Here is a 19536-nt window from a genome sequence, read left to right as displayed (position 1 = left end):
ACAGATAAATAAGTTTAAGTGTCTTGAACACGAAATGTAAAAAAACAAAACAAACATAAATTCACATGCGATTAGAAATCAGCATTGACTACCAAAGACATACAGTTGATTAGTTTAGCAGCTATTTAACATGTCTCATAACACTATAATTCTCACATTCTTAACAAAATTAATCTTTTTTGTGACCATATGAAGTAAATTACTCAACAACACAGGTAAGTGACGGCACTCACAGACTGATTTACTACAAGACTCAAACTGAGGGAGAATACCTCAAACCTGCCTGTAGCAGTTATGACTTTACAACAGAAACTGACTGGGATCAGAACAATATTTGATTTATTTAGAAATAACTACCAGTGGAGGCTTTAGACATTTTACCACCAGTTTGTTGACACTAATGTAGTTATTTTTGCAAAGTCAAAAGATATTGTAGCTGTCAGAACGTCCCAATATCGGAGACTCAGAACTAAAACTCGTTAGCCGACGTTAACGTTACGTTTTATATAAGCTAGGCAAGCTAACGGCATGCACAGAGATGAAATTGTAATTCAAATGAGCAGAATTCATTTCAGTGAGAGTAAGTGGGTGAACAAAGTACACTCTGTATGCAATATTTAATGCGTGCATATACATCACATGTATAGTGCACCTGCACAAAAAGCTGATTCAGTGAAACACTCTGGTGGTGCACTGTGTTAATACTGCAAACCAGTCATTGTATATTTATATTTTCAGGTTGTGCGTCCCATTCTCATGAGCGCGATATCTCAGGAATGCTTTGAGGGAATTTCTTCAAATTTGGCACAAACGTCCACTTGGACTCAAGGATTAGATTTTGGTGGTCAAATTCAAGGTCACTGTGACCTCACAAAACACGTTTTTGGCCATAACTCAAGAATTCATTTGATAGTTATGACAAAGTTTCACACAAATGTCTAATAGTATAATAATATAATAAATAAAAATGATGAAGTGATGATATTTTATATCCAAAAGGTCAAAGGTCAGCTTCACTGTGACATCAAAATGTTCTGCAAAAACACTTCTAGCCATTATTTAACACCATAACTCAGGAACAGAAGGGGAGATTGTGAACATATTTCAAATTTGGTCGGATACTTAATTGTTGACACTAATCTTGGTGCCCAAATTGAAACTGTTATAGATCTTTTGATGTGTGTGAAGCATCCACATTTTAGAATTTGCAGCTTCTTTGCAGTAACGTCCATATCTGAAGCATCGTCTACTGTCATGGCTACAACTTTGCGTTTTTATCAGAATCAGCTTTATTGGCCAAGTATGTGAACACATACAAGGAAAATACACTTAATACCTTTTATTAAATTCCTTCACTACAAATATTATACGAGTCTGGGTAGCATACAACCATGAGGCGGCATTTCTAGTTCAGGTTGTGTGTGGTCATGCATATTTTCATAGTTGACATTTCACTGCTGTGCGTGCATGCTCATCAGTGTATAAATGTTGCTTTTGTGTGTGTGTGTGTGTGTGTGTGTGTGTGTATGTGTGTGTGTGTGTGTGTGTGTGTGTGTGTGTGTGCGTCATACTGTCTGACAGGTTGCTGTCTTATGCTCCAAACTGCAATGTGATGGCTGTGTATGTATGTCAGTGTAGCAGCATCATAGCGTTATGTGCCAATAAGCGTGTGTGTCATAAAAAATGGAGAAGGCTAAAGTAGGCCAGCGGTTCACAGCACCACAGGGGCTTGTGGGGTGAAGGAGCCATGCAAAGACACCTCCCTTCCCCTCCCACTCTGCCTTCGTCTTTGTCCTTTCTCATCTCCTCTCCTCTCCCCACCTCCTCAGAGCCATTGTTTCTTCACTGTCCTTTGTCTGACTCATCCAGCGGTACAGTGAGTGACAAGGACCAAAAAACACACGACTGTCTATACAATCATAACATGATAACGATGGCTGTAATCATAAGTAGCATCACAATCACGACCATGCACCTGGATATCTGGTCCAAGCTGTTCTTGATTTATTTTCTGCTCTGAGCTGAAATATGACAGCTGATGATGATAATGATGATAATAGTGACAGATGATGATGATGATGATGAATATATACAGTGATTAGTGGTAATAATCATGGTAAAACAGAAAGCAACATGCACACAGGTGCTACATCTTTTAAGGTGCAGGGATTTAGTAGATCCTTAAGAGTAGATTCACACAATTAGAGGATTCTGCATTAATTTTATTGGCAACACAGTCGTCTGTTCATGTAAATAAGACATCAAGATTCATGAGTGCAGTGAAGGTTTGTGTATGTTTGATGTATTTAATAAAAAAAAAACAGACACATATTCCACTGTTTCTGAGGGAAACATGTCTCAGATGACTCTTATGTGCAGCAACAGTACAGTGAATAAAAGCCCTGCTTTGACCTACTTTGTTATGTCAAGCTGGTATCTGTATATATGAATATATATAGTATAACCAACTATTTCTTTTATGAATTTTGAACTGTATTACTCAACTGTACGGTAGGGCTCTAGTGTGAGGGTCTTGGTCTTTTTATGTTTTGTCTGATGCTTTGACAGTTTTTATTCCCTGGTCCTGAGAGAAACAATATTTTATTTCAGCTGTATTTTTAGCCACAGCAGCAGTGGTGAGTCTCTAGGTATGGCTGGTCCACCTCTTTGGTCCAGACTGAAATATTTCAATGACTATTTGATGGATTGCAATCACATTTTGTACAAACATTCACCAGAGGATGAATCAAACTGTCTTTGGTGATCCCCTGAAATTTCCTGTAGCTCCAATATGAAGTTGACCTCCTGCACCAACTAGCACACATTAAAGTCACAGCAAAACAGAGATTTGAGTGTTTTTAGTTTCTGTATTATAACGTATTTCCTAGTGAAACAGAATATGTGGGTGTAGTTGGAAGGACAAGTGAACTTGAACTTGTAGCTAGTCCTAAATGTTGCTGAAACAACAGTTAAGTGTAACCTGGACATTTAAAAGACTTTCATTTTTAGCCTGATTATAAGCCAGACATCTAGACACAGTTTTAGCTGCATATCACTGAATCAGTGCTTACTGTGCACTCTAATATGTTGCCTTTTTGTTTTGTTAGCTAGAAAGTGGACGTTGATTTGAGTTTTTGTTGGTAAAAATGACTATGTCCAAGTTCAAGAATGAACTTTCACACACAGCACTTTTCATGGCAGTTGTGCATCAACTTTCAATGACTGCGGCTCATAGATTAGGAAGAAATTTGCAGTTTTTGCTGATTTTCCACTGAACATGAAACATACAGATCTGACTGAAATGTACATTTCTTGTGTTATTAACCTTTTTCTGTCCAGAGAAGTGTGTTAATTTAATCAGTGGTGCAATCACATATGTTTAATAAAGAAAAATAAATCTTGTGTTCTTAAATGTTGTGCATCAATGTGGATTTTAAGCTGATGGTTGTTTTTCAGCTGAATATTAGGAAAACAAAAACAACAGGTTGCCCCGGGCAACGGTCATTTTCAGACATCTATAGTTCTGAACAAAGGCTCTACTTGCCCCTCCCACAAATGTGACATCATAATGACCTTTAGAATCAAAGTGATGCAACAAAGTACAGCAGGAGACTCAACTCACCACTTTTCATATAAACTGCACTTCAACTGATGCACATCAGCGAGAGGATCGACTTCGACGTTTCGATTTCCAGAGGACCATGTTTGGAACCAGAGAGAAATCGTCACAGCAATCGAGTGAAACCATGGTGAGTTGATCAAATTTGTTTGTTTGAGTACAAAAAAAGTCCCAAGTTCCTTCTTAAAGACAAGTGATCTCAAACTTTATGATACAATGTCAATACAAAGCACATTTTCACACAAATTATGTAATTTAGTCCCACTTTATTGACATATAATGTATAGTAGAGTCCATGGATCTGCTGATATTAGAAGATAAACAGATACAATATTTTTTAAGGTTCAAAATTTTTCAAGTTTGTCATAAAACAATAGTCAGGTGCCCAAATGAACATTGAAATAGGTTTTTCTTGCTGTAATCATTCCTTCTATTCATATTGATCATCAGTAGATCCCTTCGTAATGTACAATATACAATATAAATGATGGGGGACAAAATCCACAAGCCTCCTTCTGTGGAACAATGTACTTAAAAGAGTATTTGAAGCCAATATGAAGTTTCAGCAGTCTGAATTAGTCCAATCCAGTAGATATCTTTCAATGGTAAGTGTTTTTAGTGCCAAAGTGCCAAAGTTGGTACTATATTTGGCCCCCATCACTTAAAGTGCATTTGAAGGGGATCTTTTAATAGCCAGTATGAACAGGAGGAATGATTACAGCGAGGAAAACCTTTTTCAGTGTTCATACGGACACCTGACTGTTGTTTTACGACAGACTTGAAAAATTGTGAATCTATCCTTTAAGTAACTATATAAGCTTAGGTAGTTGCAACCCATCTTTCACCACTTATATTTAAATATAAAATGTTATCAAGTCATGTTGTATGGATATGTACAGTATATTGCTGGTGTCATGTTGTATGGGACAAGACATGACTTCATATTGTGTCTACTCTCTCCTGCTCTCCTCCAGTCTATGAATTATCATCATCATCCTACATCATCTGAATGGGAGACCATCTCCTCTTCCACCTCTTCTTCCTCCTCCTCTTCCTCCTCCCAAGACATCCTAGACGTGCTCTCCTCTCCCTCCTCTGACTATTTGGTTCAGTCTTTTCTTGGGGAGGGCTGTTTTGGGGAAGTCACCAAGTGTCTGAAGACAGCCACCATGGAAACCGTGGCTGTGAAGATGGTGAAGGACTGCAACTTCACAGATCAGGCGAAGAATGAGGTAGAACAGACGTGATGTGTATCACAGTTTGATTTGCACAGAGCTTCAAAAGCACTATACACTGTACTGACCTCAAATCTAACATCTCATTTGTTCCCCAGGTGGAAATACTGGAACAACTGAGGGCTTTCGACTCCGACAAATTCAACTTTGTCAGATACAACGACGCCTTTATCGACAGAGAAAGCGTTTGTCTGGAGATTGAAATGCTGGACATAAGTCTGCTGGATTTCGTGGAGAAGAGACCTTCCTGTTCTCTCCTCGTTCAGGAAATCCGCCCAATTCTGCATCAGGTAGGTGTTACTTGTGATTGACATAGTAGAGCTGTAGTAGGGTAAAGCAATACATCATCCACCAGGTTTAGTAGTAACCTGTAAATTGTTTAGTATTTGTCAGAGATTCATTTTTGAGGGCATTTTTTGTGGTGTTGGTCATATGAGTGTATTTTAGTGAAGGGAGTTCTTGTTATTTTATTCTCTACTTCTTTAGTAATCTTTACTATTGTATTGTACTCCACTGCATTACACTGTAGATCCTTCTATTTCTGTTCTACTGCATGATAATAATTTGACCTTAAGTGACACTGAGCTCAGCCTCAAATGTTTTTAAAACCTTTCTAGCAAAGCCCTTAAAAGCTATTCAAAAATATCAACTGTGCCAATGTACTGTAGTTCAACTCAAATGTGATTTCTTCATGACCTCAGGTGGCCACAGCCCTGCAACTCCTGAGGAGCCTAGGAGTTGCACATACCGATATCAAGCCCGACAACATCATGATGGTGGACCATATCAACCAGCCACTGAGGGTGAAGATAATCGACTTTGGCTTGGCCCGCCGTGTCTCACAGTCAGACTGGGCCACGGACATTCAGCCACTAAATTACAGGTAAGTGACTATGGCAGAGTTCTGGCTTTAGATTACATAACCGATAAAGAAGCCAAAAATATAAAACCAAAATAATGTGTTATATTTCATTTTGTAGAGCCCCAGAGGTCATCCTGGGCTTTCCATACACAGCGGCCATCGACATGTGGTCTCTCGGCTGTATGGCTGCAGAACTGTTCCTGGGCGATTTGCTGTACCCTGGTAACTGTGAATATGACATGGTAAGTGTACAATTTAAAAGTCAACAAAAATGTTCCATTCATTGTGTTTGAGGGACAAAAAAGCCAAGAATAAGCAGTTTAAGTAGAATAACCACATAGTGGTGCACATGCTATTTTTTAACATACTAAAACTTAAAATTAATTTTGTATACAAACAATATCCTAAAGAAATAGTTTAGCGTTTGGATAAATTTGCTTTATTTATGAGAATTAGATCAGAAGATTGACACCACAGGTAGGTCTGTGCATTAAGTACAGAACGGGAGCTGGAGGCAATTAGCTTAGCATAGCCTAAAGACTGATAGCAAGAGAAAACAGCTAGCCTGATTCTCTCACCAAAGAAAATGCGTGCATACCTCCCCCAAAAACCATGACCTTGATGTTTTTACAAAATGCCTAGCAGCACCTAGAAACCTTTAATTAACACATAGTGTCTCATTTGTCCATTCACAAAGAGAAATGTAAAGCTACGAGAAAATGCTACGCTAGCTTTTTCGCCTGCTTCCAGTCTTTATGCCTCATGGCTTGAGATCCATACTAAGACATAAATGGTATCAATCTTCTCATTTAACTCTTGGCAATAAGGCAAATAAGAATATTTTCCTGTCACACTATTTTTTTAATTTAGTTAAGAACAGCGTAAAACTAACTTCTCTTAGCAAGTGAGCTTTACTGAAGCAATTCTATAATAGTTGTTGGAAAAGCAAAAATTTACAAAATCTTAATATCTCTCTTATGCACCAACTGTAACTGACTTTTTAACTTTGTTGTGCCTACAGTTAAGACATATTATACAGACTCAGGGTCAGCTACCGGAGAAGCTTCTCAACAACGGGGTCAAGACCAGGTGCTTTTTCCGGCAGAAGAGTGACCGTCAGTGGAGATTAAAGGTACCAACACTCAGAGGCTTTCACCTCTTTAGCTCCGTCTTTCCATCAGTCTGTCTTTGTTTCTACCTTTAACACTCATTATGCTTTGGACAGATTAACTAACTCTAATATGACCTCTCTTTAGACGCCATTTGAATACGGAATCGTCAGCTTTTCCAAGACGTATTTCACCTCCCTGGATGATATTAAGACGGTAGGAAATTCATCGAACATCACACTTTTAGTACTTTAGAATGAAAGCATTTGACACAAAAGTACCACCATGACCCAGTAAAATGTACAGTACCAGTCAAGTTTGGACACACCTTTCCATTCACTGGAATGAGAAAGTGTGTCCAAACTTTCAACTGGTACTGTAAATAAGATTTTGCTGACGTATATGTTTTTTCTGATCCAGGTTAGCCCAGTGTGTCATCTGTCAGACGAGGACATCATGGCTGAAATCAACGACCGGGAGAACTTCGTGGATTTACTGAAGCAGATGCTGGAGTTTGACGTTGCTAAACGGATAACACCCAGCCAGCTTCTTCAGGACCCGTTCATCACCATGAGGGACATCGCAGCCAGATACCCCGACAGCCTCTAGTAAGTCTACATTTAGATGATATGTTTAAAATCACCATTGTAATGTGGATGAATTAAGTTGTTTAATTTATTGATTTATTGTCTTTCAGTCTTCAGTCATGCAGTGAAACGATGGACGTCTGTCGGCATCAGAGTCTCAGCTCAGATAGCTCAGGCTCTGAAGTTCAGTCCATCCAGCAGCCACGCCCGAACCCGCAGGCCTCCTTCACCTTCACCGGCCAGGACCAGCCCAACATCTCCCTCCAGGTGGGATCCCATCACATCTGGACCACATCTGCCGTCAAACCTGTGGGGAAAAGAATGAGGGACTCACAGAGCGATGACAGGTAAGTGTTGTAGATCTTTTTGCACTGACTTTACTGTATACTTACTATATGTGTATATTATTGAATATTTTACTATTAAAAATCAAGAGATTCACATAGTATTTGGTCTATGTAGATGTCCGGACTCCATTTCCCCAGAAAGAAAGAGGATCAAGATGGACATGGATCTCATCCAGAGACACACAGGTAGGTTAATCTTCAGCAACACACACTTGGGATCAACTGGTTTTAAATTAGTTAATCAGAAACTTTGTAAAATATGATATTATATTCTTCCTTCTGTCTTTTTTAGATTTGCCTCAGAAGTCCAAAGAGGCTCCATCTGAGGCTCCATCCAGGGAGGTAAAAGCGAAGCCTCAGAGAAAAAGGACGTGGGACACTTTTATGGCTTCACACAGCAGCGACAGGTAGGTATTTTATTAAATCTGTACATACTGTTAACTTATATTAAAATTCAAGACATTCAAACAATATTTGGTCTTTGCAGAAGTCCAGACAGTGTCTCACCAGAGAGGAAGAGGAGGAAGATTAACCCTGATGATGTCCAGACACAAACAGGTAGGCCCATCTGAATGTGGGTTTGATCATGTGTTTGCATGTGAAGTCAACACTGTCACTTTGTAACTAGAGTGTTTCACACTAAACTCACCACTTTCTTCAGTTGCACCATTTCTACTTACACTGCAACAACTTGCAATTTATTTTAAATAATTTCAGTGGATGATATCTTCAGGTCTGAAATTAAGTGATAATATTTCAGAAGTGTCAGCTTTTTCAGCGTAATAACTACCTGTTTGTTATTCTTTCTCCTTTTTTCCAGAGTTGCTTCGAAACTCCAAAGAGGCCCCATCTGAGGCTCCGTCCAGCGAGACCAAAGCTGAGCCTCAGAGGAAAAGGACATGGGACACCTTTATGGCCTCACACGGCGGCAACAGGTAGGTATTATTTCACTTGTTTTCATTTAATTTCAGTTTCAAAATTCAAGAGATTAAAACAACATTTGGTTTTTAGCAGAAGTCCAGACAGTGCCTCCCCAGAGAGGAAGAGGAGGAAGATGAGCCTGCTTCAGGACTCCAGAGAGGCTCCACCTGAAGCTCCGTCCAGTGAGGCCATAACGGAACCTCAGAGGTCCTGGGCCTCTTTTATACCCTCATGCAGCGGCCAATGGGTATGTATAATTTATCTACTGTTAACATTTTACTGTTTTCTATGCTGTATTTCTGTCATTTGTCTTTCTTGTTCTATTCTACACAAATAAAATTGACTCGATTTGATTTGACTGCTGCCCAAATTCAAGAGATTCAAATAACGTTGTATCCTTGCAGAAGTCCAAATACCACGTCACCAGAGAGGAAGATGAGCATGGATGAGCTGGAGCGACATGCAGATAAGATCACTTGTGACTTCTTTATAACAGGGCTCAAGTCAGCCATTCAGCTAGATGTCCTGTATCAAGATGAGACATTTGTGGGTAGTTTGGGGAAACTTTGTAAATTATGGTGAGATGTAGAACAAATGTTAATGAGCATACATAGAGGTATGCTCTAATATGTCAACATACTCACTTGGGATCAATTTACTTGAAATCATTTTGCCAGAAAATGTCTAGATATGATCTAGAGCTTCAGTTTAGTTTAGTTTATTAGGATCCCCATCAGCCATTACACTAGGCAACAGCTACTCTTCCTGGGATCCACATTAACACAAAATACAATACAAGTCAAGATAAGATGAAAAGAAAAAAAAACAATGGACAAAGTCTTAAAGTCATAAAGAAACACAAAACTTAGATGAAGTGAGGAAGATTAAGATGCTCTGCAAGTCTGACTCTCTATCTGCAAGCACAGGAGTCCACGAGAGGCTAAATGCTCCTGAACTCTGAGGAGGCTCCAGTGACGAGGACCCAGACCAAGTCTCCGAGGGAATAAACGGTGTCTGATGAGGATTCAGAGACCGACAACAAGCAGGTGTAGTATCACTTCCCTGTGAGTGTCACTTTTAAAATTAACAAATGGTGTCATTGTTTTTTTAGGTCATGGATGTAACTTCGGCCAGAAGGACCCAGAGATGAAGAACAGTGCCAGAGTGAAGAAGTTTGAGGACTACAGATCAGGACAAGGATATAGATTTGGTTGTAAATAAATAATTGTGCATGTGTACTTGCTTTCTATCACTCTTTTTTCTCTCATGGGCACATGTGCGCACACACATACACACATAAAGAGCCTGAAAAAAAATAAAATGTTTCCTTTACTGAATATGCATTTGTTAACTTGAAATACAGCCTGAAACCAGACTGTATCATGATTTTTTCTCTGACTTTTACATTTTATTTTATTGATAGACTACTTAACTAAATGTTCTAATAAAATAAGTGTATAGAAACCTGTAGGTAACGTGCTTCTCTGTAACTAGCTGCTGTAAGGTTTTCAAACCTCACCTGTCCTTCATTCATTTTGTGTATTTGGGCGACACAACTCAAGCGTCTCATGACAGAGCCACAGTGATGCTCAAATCTATCTTTAAATGATCTCAAAAACTTCTATTTGTATTATTTTTCATTCAACTCCTGAACTTATGGCTGTTTGCACAGCTGTTAACGAGTCGCACACTGAAACTAATCAGAGTTTGACAAACATTTGCACTCTTCGTTAAACAGCTTTACAGATATACTTGCCTTTACGAAACGGAAACCATGGCCACTCTTGAGAAAGTTTACAATATTGTTTATGTTGAGATCATGGCAGCGGCGGCATCAAGCATCGGCATATAGACATCATATACTGTAGATGAGGGTTGCTGCAGACAAGCTCTATGAGTTTCTATTTGAAACTTTCCACCATTGTTGTGACCGGACACTGCAGCTGACCTTATTTTGTGATACTGCCCCCACCGGTCATGCACTGAATTGCATCTCATGGATTTCTGAGGACGCGCACAAACAACTCTCCCAATGAATGCAGGACACACGAGGTAGCCATGATGCCTACGCAAACACAAACTCAACTAAGGTTTTAGGCAAAAAACTACTTCATGTGTTGATCTTATCATAAGCGCTCAGTCATTCTGGATTGTTTTCTACCTCTCTATGCCGATGCATCACTTGGAAATCATTTGAACTGATTTGAATATTAAATCTGGGCTTTAAATTTGAAATAAACTGATTTATTGTATGTAAGATTTTATCCTTACACTTATTTATTGTCTCCCTACATTACATCTCACCTGTTTTAGGGTTTGTGGTCGATTGAATTGCATTGAAAAATGGTCAACCTCATGGTGACACTAGAGGAAAAAGTCTGCTGATCACTAAAATCAGCAGGATTCATCCTCTGGGGACCATGAACATCTGTACAAAATCCTATGGCACACCATCCATCTATTGTTGAGATGTTTCATGCTGCTAGTGTGGCTAAAAACAGTCGTTACTGAGGAAATTAAAAATAGCAAACAGCTAAAGATGACTGAAGAAAATATGACTCTGTATTACAACACAGCACCTCATAAGCTACATGAATTGATGTCTTGTTGGTAGGTGGCAGAAAACATCTAAACCAGCTGACAGATATGCAGCCATCATCTTATTACAGCCAAAATACGGCTAACACATTAGCAAACAGTTTCCTTCCTACACATGTGGCAAACAGGATTCATTCAGAGTCATGTTGCCGGCTGAATACAAGTGGTAAGTCCAGTATTCATACACCTTGAAGCTGTTAGCTCTCTTTTTGTCTCCAGCCATAGACTGTCTGTGTCTCCAACTGGTTTGTTAGCTTGCTAGCTGTTAAACATTTCCTAGAAGCTAGTCACAAACTGCCATGGGCAGCTAGCAAGCTTTCTTTTATTGGAAACAGACTGAACTATACAATAAATGTGGTGTAAAACCAATAAATTCACTGAAAGAGGCTATAAAGCTCTATAGCTGCAGAGTTCAGTGTTAATTGTGCAGGATTTCGGCACTATCACACAGTCATTTGATTTAATGAATACAATTAATATAAAAATAATGATTAATGCAGGTCTAAAGCAGGCTGAATACACAATTGTGCAACCAGTTTTTTTGTATAAACTCAGTGGCACCCATGTTACTAAATTAATTCCAGCCTAAGTTTGTCTCTGAGAAACGTCAATTGGACTAGACAGAGACAAATATTAGAGAGCTGAAAGTATATTTTGGCTGACTCGGGGCAGTGGTGGTTATAGCAGCCTTGACGACAGGGAGAAAAAATGTTCAAATTAATGCCAACATGACAGAGTTCATCGTAGAGTCCGCCCTTGATTGATGGTGCAGTATTAGACATCAACAAATATTAACATTCTCAAAGGTGGGCTGTATTTTGAACTGCAAACTTGAGAAGAAGTAATCTAGAAAATGTTTGCGCAGACGTTAGAAAGAGAGACAGAAGCCTATGTGTGTATTTTTTTGAGAAACTTTCATTGCATTGGGAAAACAAAGAATAAATGGTGCATGTGTGTGTGTGCTAGTGTAAGACTGTATGTTTAACAGGTTTTTGAGGGTACGGGGGTTAATATTTTGGGGAGACCGACATGGGAAGGGTTGATAATGAAGTCGGGGGACAAATAGTTTATTTCTGTTCTGGTTAGCAAACAGAGACGAGATGAGGCAAGGATGGATATTTAGTGAAAGAAGGGTGTCAAGGATTGGAAAAATGAAAGTAGAGGAATGAAGAGAAGGTAAATAGGTATAAATGGATGTAAAAGAAAATAAGGGACTAGTTGATGTTTGAAAAAGATGCCTATGAGGCTGTAACGGTCATTATACAAACCAGAAATCAAAATGTGGATGGAAAGTGGAGAGAAAACCTTCCTATACTTTCTTCCTTGCCACTGGGCAAAAATGTAAACATAACATTAATTTTTCATGTCACTTTCATGTCAGTATCTGTGTTCCCACGACTTAAACCACTTGAATGTCAAGCGTTCCCATGACGCCTCATGAGTTTCATTTGAAGACAACACATTTAGCACATTAGCATTGTTAGAGTGAGCTATGCTTTTTTACAGCCTCAGGCATTTAATGTAACATAACGCTGTGTTCATGTCATATAGGACGGACGACTTGTGTTCACATCACATCATCAGACAAGGTTGAAGATACTGTGCAATGTCAGTGTAGCACTGTATCCATGAAACTAAATTAGCTTGAACAAAGGACTTTAGCATCTGGTGTGTGTAGCATGCATAGCTGACACTAATGGGGAATTTGGTTAGTTTTAGTGGTTTCTTAGTAACTGTTGGACAAGTGAAATATTTAACTACTAATGTTGACAGTATATAAACCAAGGAATAACCAAAGTCATTTAGGATTCATCCTCTTTCTGTAGAATATAAAAATGCTCCAACTTTGGATTATTTCTACTTGATATGGCTAATTCATGCTGCTGAAGCCTCTTTATTAGCTTTGGCTTAATTCTGAATGCATTTTTGCTTGAATCAAAGACTGGATTTTGTCGAGACTGTCCTCCCAAGAAAAATGACAGAATAAGTTGCAAATGCAAGTACCCCAAAACATTAAGTGCCCTCTAGTGTTTGTGGTAATTATGACGGGAGCAAAGCAATCAAAAACGATTGTCACCTAACCCTAACAAGGTGCTTGTTTTAATCCCAACCATGCTCTTTTTACTAAACCTTATCAAGTGATTCTTGTGCCTAAACCTAACCAGACCTTAAGCATTGCATTGTCATGTTAGCAGTGATTTCTAACGATCAGAAATAGACATACATATACAACATATTTTGTCATTAAATTTGGAGGACTTGTTGATTTTGTCCCTCTTAATTTGGAAGAAAGGGAGAGCTGGTATGGAGAGGAGATTACAGTGACAAATAATCTCTCTTGTATGTGCATGTGAGCTGTGCATAATGATTGACTTGAGAAGATCTGAACTTGTCCTTGAACAATAAACCAGGGCACACCATCTAATTCCCATATGTGCAGCAAACAGCCTCCTTATGAAACAAGCTCCAAGGCCAGATTCTGTTCTCATTACCACGCATTTGTTACAGAGTAAGCTAATGAGACTACGATTTAGTCTGCATGTATAGAGATATAGGTCATAAAATGACCCCAGGACTGCTATTACACACTTATCAAACTGACTTTATGATGTTTGTTCCAGGAAGCAGCAAAAGCACACACATATATAGGGATGGATGCTCTAAAATAACAATGAATCCACGCTAGCGAGCGATCCGTTCTGACAACATGAGAGACTTTAACTGCATCAATTTTGTGCCACTGCATGAAGCCACGTGAAGTGCCAAATTATGTTGCTGTCGTAGTGTCGCCTGTCACACCTATAGGCCTTTTTTCACAGCAGACATTGTGACTCGTCGTAGCAGGAAAAGCGCAGGTGTTACTAATAACATTAACAATGGATCTGCTCAGTTCAAGTGTGACAGTGTGACAGAGAGCCAGCGTGCACAAGGACACTGAAACTGAAGCAGCTAAATGGAATTTAGCCGTCATTCATTTTATTATTTACACCTGGCTTTTCCTACTGTGATCTGTCAAATTATCTTCCTTTAAAAAGGCCTTTTCTTTGTTTTGATGAATAGATATTATAAGCTTAAAAGTGCTGATTGCCCAGAAAATTCTGAACTCACCATACAACTTTTTTTATGTTCCTGTTTCTTGCAGTGAGAAAACAAAGGAAATACAGGAGATAACATACAGTAGCTGGTGATGAAGGATGGGATATTGTATTTATTATTCCTTCATAGATGCAGACGAGGGGTGGAAGGGTGGGGGGGTCTTTATGTTTTAGGGGTGAACAAGAGGGATTAAATGTTCTTAATCCATGTGTTGATGAGCACTGTCCCCCATTTCATATTGCTAAAGCACTGTGTCAGGGATGTCACAACAACAGCACGTGACCCCGAAACAGACATGATAGCTCTAAGAGGCATTAACCCCAAAATACTGGAAAAAAACGCTACGCCGCCAGACAGAATGAGGCTGAGTGTGTGTGTGTGTGTGTGTGTGTGTGTGCAGTGAACATCAAGGTTATTGTATTATAATAGAGGACCTCAAGCCTCAGTATCAATTCAAATCCTGTTTCCTGTCACCAACTGTGTGACTGTGTGCGCCTCTGATGTCTGCGAGGAAGATTCTTGTACATTTAGGCCACATTTACATCACTGCTTTGAACAGGAGCTCCAGTAAGAGTGATACTCTGTATACAGACAGTTTAAACCTGCATTAACTCATTTTTTGGTCAGTTACGGAGCAACATTATCATTCATTTGGAGTCGTGTTTCTGTCCAACTGGTGAAGTCCAATATTCACTCTCGTTCAGCTCTGTTTTTGCTCTCTACCAACTCCTGAGGGAAATATCTGGCTCTTTAGCTGCTAAATGCTCCACTATGTTCACCAGCTAGTCTACAGCTAGCTGTACCTGGAAAAAAAGCTGCCTGCTGCGGCTGAGAACAACACTATGAGAGCACTAAGGGTGAACCAAAACAGTAAAGTTGCAGCCAGACAGATAAACAATGAGCTGAAACTCTCTACAAAGCTCTGTGAAGCCGAGGGGAGCTGCAGAGTCGCCTCTCGCATTACTTATCATCATTTCATATGTTGTAACAATGAAAAATAACAGGGAGTTTTTTTACCGTTTCTAAAATCAAAAACACAAGAAAACATTGTGAAGAATGGATTAAACAGTGAGTTGTCTGCTCAAACGTTAGCATGCCTTGCTAACTAGCTTACAACATATATTACTTCTTAGGCCAATAAGTGTATTCTTAGATACATTAGTTTGCAGTGTTGAAGATTGAAACATTAACTGTGTAAGGGTCTTGAATGCTACGTTTCCATGCAAATGTAGCACACATTTTAACCGAATGTCCTTAAAATCTGCTAAAGAAAATTCAGTTATTGTGTGGTTCCATCCGTTGTGCGAACATTTGCCAACAGTTGCCATTAATCCATTGCAGAAGAAGAGAGCACAACAGGATAACGTAATTAAAAGAGCGCCAGTCAAACCTCAAACGGTGAAAACAATGTAGAAAATGCGATGAAATATGGCATTCATGTTTGTTTCACGTTTGTTTCTTGTATTCATTTGAGGAGTGTTAGAGTCATCATTTCACCACACAGATCTGACTGTTTCTTTTCAGCAGTGGCCATTCAAATCACATGCCTCATGTACATCATGATTTATCTATTATTCATATAGTTGGTTTTAGGGGTGTCACGATTTCAATTCTAAATTGAAAATGGATTGAAATGAGCGTTTGATTTCAACCTTCAAAATCACAAGCAGGCTCGCCATTCAGTGTTTTCTTTCTCTCCATCCCCGCTTACTTGCACATGTCGGGGAACGTCGTCGCCTTCGGGCCCAGCGGGCAGTGTTATCTCCTTGACCAGGAAGATGCTACTAGCCTCTTGATCGTCCAGATCCTCTGGCTCTTCGACCTGCTGCCCCAGATCCTCCAGGCCTTGGAAGAGTTGGGGGCATTAAAGTTGTCAGGGCATGAAACCAATGATCTGTTGATCTTTACAAATCAAGACTCGATAGTCTAACGACGGCACAGCCGTCAGTGCTGAAAAAAAATGTTTAAATTGAATCGAATCATGACCTTAAAATTGAAAGTTAAATCGAATCTTGGATTTGGAGCATCGTGACACCCCCAGTCTGACTCCATTGCACTTTGTCCCACTTTCTTTTTATCAATACACCAACTTTTCCTTCTCAGCAAAGAAATTTTTTTTTTATTATATTTTGTAATTTTTTTGAATTTCTGACTTTCCACTTAGGTTTTTTTATGTGTAAATTTGGCACAAACATCCACTTAGATTTAAGGATGAACTGATTAGAATTTGGTGGTCAAAGGTCAAGGTCAATGTGACCTCACAAAACATGTTTTTGGCATTATGACAGTTTCACAGAAATGTCTAATAGAATAAAATGAAGTGATGACATTTTACATCCAAAGGGTCAAAGGTCAACTTCACTGTGACACAATATTCTGCAAAAAGACTTTTCTGGCCATCATGCGACGCCATAACTCACTATCTGACTCACATTTGGTCAGAAACTGAATTGATGACACTGATCTTGGCGCCCACCTTGAAACTGTGGTGATTGTCCAGACATGGATGTAAACAACCGCGAGGCAGTATTTCTAGTTTAAAAATGTGTCGCCAGAAATGCATATGGAATATTATTTAGACCTAATGTTTTTATTTGATAATAAAGTCATTTTATATGTGTGTTGTGTAATATTTAAGTCAATAACTGGATCTGTTAACAAGGCAGAAAGAGATAGATGAATGTTTTTTAGCAGCATTTTTGGGGAGGACATGTTGTTCATATTCTGCTCCCAAAACATTTCTCTACCACAGAGAGGGAACCATATTTTATTATATTTAAACGGAAGCCACCGAAATGTCCTCTTGACCTACTTTTCACAATTCACCGAACACGTTTTCTATTCCGCTAAGCATTTCTTATTTTATTTCTGCCGTTGCTGCTGCTCTCACATGTGCACACACACACATAAACATTGCAGATACAGGTGCACACACACACACACACACACACACATATACATATATACACACTAAACGCCTCCTGTTGCCCTGCCCCTCACTCTTCCTTTATGTTTTTTGTGTGGAAGAATGCCCACAACCCCCACCACCATCATTACCCCCGGGGCCCTTGGGCATTCATCACCGTGTGCACCCCCCCACGCCCCCCCCCCACCCTCCATTTACCCCTCTAACCCCCGCTTTCACCCAGACACCCCACGCTTTCCCTCCTCCTCCCCCTCTTTGTTTGCTTCTCTGTTTGCTTCTCTGTGTCTCTTATCTTATTAACCAAAGCTGGTTGTTTTGACGGCATCAAACATCACATTTATTTTTTTTTTTACATAATCTCAAATAGTCTCGTACTCTCTGACACACACACACACACACACACAGTCCAGTCACACACTGAGTGATGAAGGGAAGTTAAGCTCCTTCAACATAGACCGATCTCCCATGGGAAACAAAAGAAGTGGCTAGAGTGTGAGCACTCCCATTGAGATCCAACACTCTTCTGTTGAATCGCAAAAAACTTTGGGAAAAGGAGGAAAGGAAGGGAGGAGGAGTGAAAAAGTTTTGGGAAATGAAGAAAGGAGTCGAGGAAAAGTGTCAGGAAATGTAGGAGGAGGAGTAAGAGGAAGTCTTATGATACAGACAGTGGCAGGAGGAAGAGGAGAAAAGTGTGTACAGGAATGGTGGAAAGGTGGAACAGTTTTAGGAAAAAGAAAGGATGGATGGAAGAGTAGACGGAGGGGATGAGAGAGGGAAAGGAAGGGAATGGAAAATCATCAGCTATGGTGTGGAGGAGAGTGCGGAACATTTTTTGAAAAGAAAAGTGGAAAAGGAGGTAAAATATCTTGGAAGATATTGAAGAAAGTGAATTTTAGAGAAGGGAAGGATGGGAATAGAGGAGGGGGGAGTGAGGGAGGAGGTAGGAAAGATGGAAGAGTGGATGGAGTGGATGAGAAAAGGAAAGGAGGAAGAAAAGGAGGCGAAAAGGTGCTGAGGGTTTAGACAAAATGTTTTCTGGAAGGAAAAGGTCATCGAGGACAAAGAAGAGGAGGAGAAATGTCTAAGGAAGTGAAAGATGTGGACACTTTGAATTGGGGGGGGGGGTAGGAAAGGGAAGGATGGAGAAGGAAGAAGTGGGACTCATCTTGGGAAAGAGGGAGGAAGTAAAGGAGGAACAGTTTTAGAGAAAAGAAAGAAAGGGTTGAGGAGGGGAGAAATATGGGGATTTGAGAGGAGAGAAAGGAACCATCTTTAGAAAGGTGCAAGGGTGAGGACAGAACATTTTTCTTGAAGGAAAAAAGGAGGTTAAAAAAGCTCTTGGAAAATGATGAGGAAAGTGAGAAAGAAGAGAAGGAAAATGTATCCAGAAAAACGGGAAGAGGACAAAAAGTCTGAGGGAAAAAAAGATGTGGACAACTTTAGGATGGAGGTGGATGTGTCTCGGTAAGGAAAGAAGGGGAAAAGGAGGTCAGAAAGAATCGCAAGATGGAGGAAAAAATGAGGAAATGTCTGGAAAAGAGGGAGGAAGAAGGTGAAATGTTGACGGATTAAAAGGTTGGATAAAGTTTCTGGAAAAGGACAGGATGGAGAGGGAAGGAGGGAAAGCATCATAGGAAAGGGAGGGAGGAGGTAGACAAGGAACAGGTTTAGGGAAAGGGCTGGAAGGGAGGAAAAGGAGCAGGAAGGGAGAAATATTTGAGATGATAAAAGGAAGGGAAACATATTTGGAAAGGTGCAGGGGGGAGGACAAAATGTTATCTTGAAAGGAAAAAAAGAGGGAAATCAGGTTAAAAAGGATGAGGAGACAAAAAGTCTGAGGAAGACAGAAAAGGTTGAAGTCTTGGAGGGTGAAAAAAGGTTTTAGGGAAGGGATTGATGGAGAGAGAGGAGGAGAAAAGGAAGGGAAACATCTCTGGAAAGATGCAAAAGGAGGTCTTGCAAGCTAGAGAAGAAAGTGAGGAGGAAGATGTCTCCGGAAAACAGGGAGGAGAACAAAAAGTTTGAGGAAGAGAAGTGTGGATGCTTTGAAGGGCATAAAAGTAGAGGGAAGTTTTAGGAAAGGGGAAGGATGGAGGGAGGAGGAGGAGGAAAGCCTCTTGGGAAAAAGGAGGGAGGGAGGAGGGATGAAAAGGAGGGGGAGGAGGAAGAGGGGGGCATCAACAATCCTCCCCCCCTCTCTCCCTCGCCCCCCCTGCCCCCCCTGCCCCCCCTCCTC

At 39.9% G+C, this 19536-nt stretch overlaps 1 protein-coding gene across 2 annotated transcripts; it reads left to right on the top strand.

Annotated features, from left to right (window-relative positions):
- The first annotated feature begins 2249 nt into the window (after window positions 1-2249).
- On the top strand, window positions 2250-9918 carry LOC137190875 (homeodomain-interacting protein kinase 2-like). 2 transcript variants are annotated; one of them, XM_067600584.1, is made up of 15 exons: window positions 2250-3749; window positions 4594-4851; window positions 4953-5144; window positions 5556-5737; window positions 5835-5958; window positions 6738-6848; window positions 6973-7041; window positions 7246-7433; window positions 7523-7759; window positions 7875-7945; window positions 8052-8166; window positions 8247-8317; window positions 8580-8694; window positions 8771-8927; window positions 9085-9918. In XM_067600584.1, exons 1-15 carry the CDS (start codon window positions 3702-3704, stop codon window positions 9127-9129), a joined length of 1983 nt encoding a protein of 660 aa, XP_067456685.1. In that variant the 5' UTR covers window positions 2250-3701; the 3' UTR covers window positions 9130-9918. The 2 variants fall into 2 exon arrangements, with proteins under 2 accessions (XP_067456685.1, XP_067456683.1); XM_067600582.1 differs by lacking the exon at window positions 2250-3749 and having other exon boundaries at window positions 4455-4851; window positions 8774-8927.
- The last annotated feature ends 9618 nt before the right edge of the window (window positions 9919-19536 follow it).

Source organism: Thunnus thynnus, chromosome 10, assembly GCF_963924715.1.
Source record: "Thunnus thynnus chromosome 10, fThuThy2.1, whole genome shotgun sequence".
Taxonomy (NCBI): Eukaryota; Metazoa; Chordata; class Actinopteri; order Scombriformes; family Scombridae; genus Thunnus; species Thunnus thynnus.
The sequence above is the reverse complement of the archived record's forward strand: the minus strand, read 5'-3'. Positions and strand labels throughout refer to the sequence as shown.